The sequence below is a fragment of the Lolium perenne genome, chromosome 3, assembly GCF_019359855.2.
Source record: "Lolium perenne isolate Kyuss_39 chromosome 3, Kyuss_2.0, whole genome shotgun sequence".
Taxonomy (NCBI): Eukaryota; Viridiplantae; Streptophyta; class Magnoliopsida; order Poales; family Poaceae; genus Lolium; species Lolium perenne.
Window position 1 is genome coordinate 64,289,480 of NC_067246.2, and position 6,934 is coordinate 64,296,413.

Here is a 6,934-nt window from a genome sequence, read left to right on the forward strand (position 1 = left end):
GAACGAGACGCTGCGGTGGTGGTGCCTGCTAGAGGACGCGACAGCGCACCAAGCCCTAGTGGCCGCATGGTAGATGACGAAGAAGCAGACGAGGGAGGGACGCAACGACGGGGCCGGGCCTCAGGAGCAAGTAGTCTAGGTTTCTACAACTAGTTTGTATAGTTTATATGTAGTGGATTATGCTTTTTAAATATTTTGTACAATAAAAAATGGGTTGCCCCGCTGAAAGCACACCCACACGCGCAAACAGACACACGGTTAAAATATGTTCAACGCGCTATCAAAATATATTCACGGGTGGACGCAAACGAACGCTCGCAAGGATACCCTGAGTCATGACCTAAACATCCCAAGTAGCAGCAGTACACAATAACATCTGTATGCAGTGTCGGAATAGAATTATTTACGACAACGACGCACAGGAACGCCGTATCGTGTCGTGTCGTACGTTTGGTCGTCCTGCTATGTGCTGTCAATGGCAGTACGCCGACTGGCTAGTTGCCGGCGGGGGCGACCTGCCCGGCGACGAACGCCCTGAGGTTCTTCTCCGACGAGCCGCCCACGGCCGCGGCAGCTCGCGCCTTCTCCCTCCACATCGTGGCCTTGGCGCGCACCATCTCCGACGTGGCGAAGCCGATGCACCTCCGCAGCTCTTCTGCCTCCAGCACGCCGTCCTTGTCGCTGACGGCGGCCCTGACCCCGGTGCCGAGCTGCCGCTCCACCAGCCACGCGTTGGTGCCCTGGTCCGTCCACTGCGGTACTCCGACAACCGGCACCCCACACGCCACGCTCTCCAGCGTCGAGTTCCAGCCGCAATGGGTCACGAAGCACCCCACCGCCGGGTGCGACAGCACCTTCCCCTGGTCACACCACTCCACCACCATGCCCCCGCCGGCGCACAGGTCGGCGCTGTCGACCTCGCCACGGTTGTCCTTCCTCAGCACCCAGAGGAACGGGCGGCCGCTCTCCGCCATGCCGCGCGCCACCTCCGAGATCTGCCGCTTGCTCATGGACGACAGGCTCCCGAAGGAGATGTACACCACCGAGGACGTCGCCTGCGCGTCCAGCCACTCTATGTACCCCTTCCCGTCCTGCTTGAACAGGTCGTTGCTGTTGGTCGATGCCGGTGCTGCGTCCAGGAAGGAGAGCACGGGGCCAACGGGGACGATGTCGAGGCCATGCTGGCGTAGCGTCGCCACTGCGTCGGGCTCCATGGCCTCGAACGTGTTGGCGAGCACGGTGGCGCCCCGCCCGGTCTCCTCGCGGTCGTCGTCCAGCGCGCCGAGGAGCTCGCGGAACGCGGCGAGTACGAAGGCGTAGGGGTGCTCGTCGGAAGTGATGGTGAGGAACGACGGCAGGTCGCGCAAGCGGAGCGGCGCCGGGAACCCGGGGAGGCGTAGCTCCGCCCACGGGTCCTCCGCCGCGGCGGCGACGGCCTGGTCGAAGCCGTCGGTGCCGCGGAAGAAGTGGAAGTACGTGGCGAGCACGGTTGCCGGCTGGATCCAGTACAGCGCGGCGGGCACGCCGTGAGCGCGCGCGACGCCGGCGACCCAGGAGAGAAGCACGGTGTACACCACCTGCGTGACGGGGCGGCCAGCGTCGCGGAGGCGCGTGAGCACGCCGTCCAGCGTACGGGGACCCACGATCTTGAGCTGTGACATGTAGTCCGTGTGGTCGTGCGCCGCGTTGTCGAAGCCGGCGTCGAAGCCGTCCGAGTAGGGCACGTACCGGACTCCCGCGCCGTCCATGTGCTCCTCCGCCTCACCGGCGTCTGGGAACATCTTGCGGCAAGCAGAGACGGCGGTGGAGAGCGTGACACGGGCTCCCGGCGTGGCCCGGAGCAGGCGCAGCGCGAGGTGGCGCGCTGGGTTGATGTGGCCCTGCGCCGGGTACGTGACCACGAGGAAGTGCGGCACCTCCCCCGCCGCCGCCGCCGTACGCTCCGCCTTCTTTGCCACCATGGCCGGCATTGTTGATTGCAAGAGCAAGTGTACGTGAGAATGTCTTGTGAGTGTCCTTGCTGGCTCGAATTGCAGCGGCGAGTGATGGATGTGGCTGTTCGCTCCGCTTGTTTATATACGACGGAGGTGACGAAAGCAATGACTACATGGCGAGGGAGGAGCCATGTCACATGTGTGGTCAGCAGGTGGAAGGATTGCGGCTGGCTTGGGGATGGCGCCGGCTACACTACATGCGTTTGTGTGGCCCGTCGTGCAACGAGCCAAGAAGACGATGTTGAGGATTCCCCAAGAAGCCGACCGATCACGTGTACGTTTGATTCTTCTTCCAGAAACTAAGTTGTCAATTTGTGATGTGGCACCTATTTATATTACTCTATTTGTTACGGAGAGAGAGAGTGTGTGTGTGATGCCTCTCAGAGAAAATTCATAAAGAAGCTAAAATGGCGATTCAAATAGAGGGTGAGCTATATGGTAACCCTTTATTTGCAAATATATAAATTTGTGTTTTAAGGATTCAAAAAATCCAAATCAAAATTCTACAGATAGCTAATGATGTATACTACAATGTTGGAAAAACTAAATACAAACTACTTTATATTCTAAGCTACTCAAAAATAACAAATTCTGACAAATTTTATAGTGAATAGTGCATATTTCAAGACTATAAATTTGTCAGATTTTTTTGAATTTTGTGTAGCCTAAAATATTAATTAGTTTAAATTGAAATTTTACACCATCATAGCATATATAATTGGCTACCTCTAGAATTTTTTTTCACGTTTTTTTGAAAATTCAAAATATAAATTTTAAGTGTTTACAAATAAAAAACTACATGTAGCTTGGTCTCTAAAACACCATAATCAAGAGCGGGGACTGTATTTGGATTAATTAAGGATCATGTTTTTTTAGAGGAATTAAGGATCATGTTGATTGCTGAAATTTTGCATATCGAGAAAACATTCCTCAGCTGAACGGAATGTTCTAACACTCCCTGGCACACGCGCAACAACAACAATAGCAGTTATGGCCTCTTTGGATTCTAGGAATTTCACAAGATTTTTTTTGTAGCACTTACTATTAGGATTTTTTCTGTGGATTTTATTTGGATAAAAGGTACGCTGATACCTATATTCCTATGGGCTGGGTTCTTATGCCATAATTTCATTGGAATTTAAATAACCACTTCAACATCTTTTAGGACTCAAGTGTGTACAATGAAACGACTATTCTTGTAGTTTGCTTGTTCTTAAAATCCTTTAGTTTGCGTAGAAAAACCTCACTACAACAAAATTGACATGCGGAGACGCTCAATTTAGGTGGCAAGGACGCTTTATTTCGTCCCTAAGTGGTTGTATAGTCGTTTCTGAAAAGCGTCATAGAAACGTCACCTTATGCACCGTCTAAAAAATTGGTGAGACGTATTGAAAGTGTGTCTAGAAAAAATTGAGAAGCTATGTAAATCACCCGTTATTTTTATTTTAGAATTTTTTAACATTTGAAAAATGCATTTCCCACCTGGGTTCACGTGCACCCAGATTCAAATGGGACTTTCCCATGTATATGCACGTAGAGACGTTATGGGAGCTGGCAAGAAAGTGCGCTTATTTGATGTCTCTACCAAACGTTGTGACGCTTTGAGGGCATGCTAATAGGAGAAAATATTTTTGATTTTTCAAATGACCAAATTATCGAGCAATGAAGGGAGAGGATACGCTATGTAGTGTATTGTAGGGAATAAATATATTAATCAAGGGATCTTGTTCTTTACAACTGAACTGTGGTTACATTTAAAAGAGGGATAAAGGTATCATGAACAAAAGATATTAAGAACTAGCTGGAATCTATCTAAGCTTTTGCGTATACTACTTCAACACCGACGGGGCTTCATTGCATCATGCAGATATTTTCCTTCTGGTCTTTTACTGTGATTCATCAAAATTCTGCAAAAAAAAAACTCAAAAATATCACTGAAATCTCATCAAAAAAGATTATTCATTTTTGTAAGCGTGACAAAGTGAAGGTGAGTACCAAACCATTTGCAATAATTCTTCAATGTTCGCCAACGTATGTACCTTCTTAGCATCAGGGTAATTAGCAATCATCATAAGTCTGCACAGAATAGTCTAGCTTACGTTATGAATAATTCAATGAAAATAATGTATATCAGTTATAATATTATGTAAGAATTATACTGTCTTAATATACTAAAGATGGTAGTTAGCATAGCTGCAATATAATTTTAGTTTAAAACTATATACTTACATGACTTATTAGCTTCAGCGAGTAACTACAGCCAGCCTGATGCAGCAGCATGCTTATGATGCATCTTCAGACCTTTCACTTATCAACTGTAAAACTTGAAGCTTTGATGCATTTTAGTTGAAGCTTTTGAGAAACAAAGGTTAGTTCTGTGGATTGGAGACAATTTACAGAAAAAATGATGAAATTTAATTAGCAACCTATATAATATATCGATAAGCATTACGCATTGGTCTAAACTACATAAGCGATTTAACTTACAACATCAATTAGACATGAAGAACTCAAGCAAGGCCAAGGTTATATTAACCTGAACTGGCCATCAATTTTCTGCTTGAATAGACTGTAGTTGTAGTAAATTTTGAGTGTTGTACTTCATATAGGCATTCCTTAAAATACAGAACTAGTTCTAGGTTAGTAAATTACCGCTATATCTACTTTTTCTAAATAAATCACATCAATTGAAAGCTTTATATGGATTACACAAGATGACATAAGTACCCAAAAAATCTCATCAGTTCAAGTTCAGGTTAAAGAATATATTTGCAAACTGTTACATAAATCTGAGGCGACCTAATCCAAATTTGCATTAGTTCGTGATATCATAAAATTTCTGTTTGATCATGCTTATATTATGAAATTCAAAGTTCCAAGTATTTAATTAGCTCAAAGATTTGGCCACAATAACCTACAGACCGTCACTAAACAGGGCTTTCGTGGAAGCCTTTTGTAGCGGGCGCGTCAGCACCCACGACAAATGGCCTGGCCACGTCGCCCTCGAAACTTTTTGGAGCGGACCGGGCCTTTTATCGCGGCCTTTTGTCGCGGGCCGTATAAGGACCCGCGAAAAAAGGGGGCTAAGGTTTGGCGCCTCCTGCTGGCACCCCTTTTGTCGCAGGTGGGCCACCCCCCACCTCCCTACATTGTTTACCTTGGTGGTGAAAGGTGGAGGTTTATGCTACCTCTTTTTTTCTTCATGTGCACAAGAGGTGTTTGATGAAATGTTTGTGATGGATGTCACTTGATTTTATTTTATAAGATTTATCCTCCTTTTGATCCTAAAAGGTTAGCAACTATTTTCTCGTATACATAATTCGTACAATACTAATTTTAGCAAGGTGATTGCATCTGATACATAATTGTACTTATGATGCAGATGAGTCATCCATGGATGTACGGTAACCGATGTGCTTCCGCTTTCAGAAAGGGCGTGAATTCTTTCCTGCTTGTGGCCGAGGCAAATAAGTCGAAGCAAGGTTTTATGTGCTGTCCATGTCTGAAATGTAAGAATGAGAATGATTACTCTTGCTCAAGAGACATTAAGAGCCACCTGCTTTGGTTCGGATTCATGTCCAGCTATAATGTTTGGACCAAGCACGGAGAAGAAGTGGTTATATTGGAAGACGGCGATGAAGAAGAAGATAACGATGACCAGTACCGATCTATGTTCTCTGAATGCGATGATACCGCAATGGAAGACAATGAAGAAGAAGGAGGTGAAGAACAGGCACCAGATGATCCTGTTGATGATGATCTTCGTCGGGCCATTTCTGATGCAAGGAGAGTCTGTGGCACGAATAAGGAGAGGTTGCAGTTCGACAAGATGTTAGAGGACCACCACAAATTGTTGTACCCAGGTTGTGAAGATGGGCAGAGAAAGCTGGGTAGTATATTGGGATTACTGAAATGGAAGGCAGAGGCCGGTGTGAGTGACTCAGGATTTAAAAAATTGCTGATAATATTAAAGAAGTTGTTTCCAAGAAATAACGAATTACCCGTCAGTACGTATGAAGCAAAGAAGCTTGTCTGCCCTCTATAATTAGATATGCAGAAGATACATGCATATATTAATGACTGTATCCTCTACCGTAGTGAGAAGTAAGCGTAGTCCCCGATCTAGCAATAGATTGAGTGGTGGTAATATCAAACTTTTGGTTGGTTGAGTCGACGCCATGTGATTAAAACTATTAGCTAGATTTATTAAACCAAGAAAGAATAAAATGTTAATTTACATGAAAAGATTGTTCTGTTTTTTGAGCTACTTCAGAGATTTACCAATCATACATACGTAGGCACGGTTAAAAAAGTATACAAACTGAGATTAAATTTCTACAAGAACATACCTGTGGATCCTTGACTGTTTTTTGGGAATTGCTGGCTACGATCCACCATGGGCTGGTGGCGTAGGATGTGGGATCAGGAGAAGCCACAATTTCACATGAGAGGGCACCGCCGCGGCGAGTCCGGCTGGATCGGGTCTGTGCGCAGCACATCGATGCCGTTTTTTAGCAGAATAAGATGTTGCGAAGCAAGGGGAGGAGACTGTCGCCAGTAGTTGCACAGGAATCGCCGGAGAGGCACTGCCGGGAGATCTAAATGTGGCGGCGCTAGGTTTCCATAGATCTGGTCGTGGCTTAGGTGCCTGGTAAGTGGTAAGGGACGGGAGAGGTAAACTAGAAAATTTAGGAGGTGGGACTTTTTAGAAAGAGGTGGAAAGTTTTAAAGAGTGGGAAACGTGACTTATGTCATGGCAAGACGACATGCAAAACGTCTTATATAACGTCTTTAATTACAGGTCGGATTTTCACCTAAAGACGAATACCAAAGCGTCGATACTAGAACGTCTCTATGTATCATTTTTGTTGTAGTTCCTACTTCCTTCAGTCCATATTAATGGACTCCACTTTGTCTAGATTTGTATGTATCTAGTTAAG

The 6,934-nt window shown here is 46.1% G+C and overlaps 1 protein-coding gene and 1 long non-coding RNA gene across 4 annotated transcripts; both read right to left on the reverse strand.

Annotated features, from left to right (window-relative positions):
* Window positions 1–379: 379 nt before the first annotated feature.
* On the reverse strand, window positions 380–2,060 carry LOC127341667 (crocetin glucosyltransferase, chloroplastic). Its single transcript, XM_051367546.2, has one exon. It carries the CDS (start codon window positions 1,968–1,970, stop codon window positions 495–497), a length of 1,476 nt encoding a protein of 491 aa, XP_051223506.1. The 5' UTR covers window positions 1,971–2,060; the 3' UTR covers window positions 380–494.
* Window positions 2,061–3,690: 1,630 nt separating this feature from the next.
* Window positions 3,691–6,681, reverse strand: LOC139838427 (uncharacterized). Of its 3 annotated transcripts, none has more exons than XR_011754965.1 (3): window positions 6,344–6,681; window positions 4,224–4,346; window positions 3,691–4,070 (listed from the first exon to the last, which is right to left on the reverse strand). It is a non-coding gene; the product is annotated as an uncharacterized lncRNA (long non-coding RNA). The 3 variants fall into 3 exon arrangements; XR_011754964.1 differs by having other exon boundaries at window positions 3,691–3,901; window positions 3,995–4,070; window positions 4,224–6,681; XR_011754963.1 differs by having other exon boundaries at window positions 3,691–3,901; window positions 3,990–4,070; window positions 4,224–6,681.
* Between the last annotated feature and the right edge of the window lie 253 nt (window positions 6,682–6,934).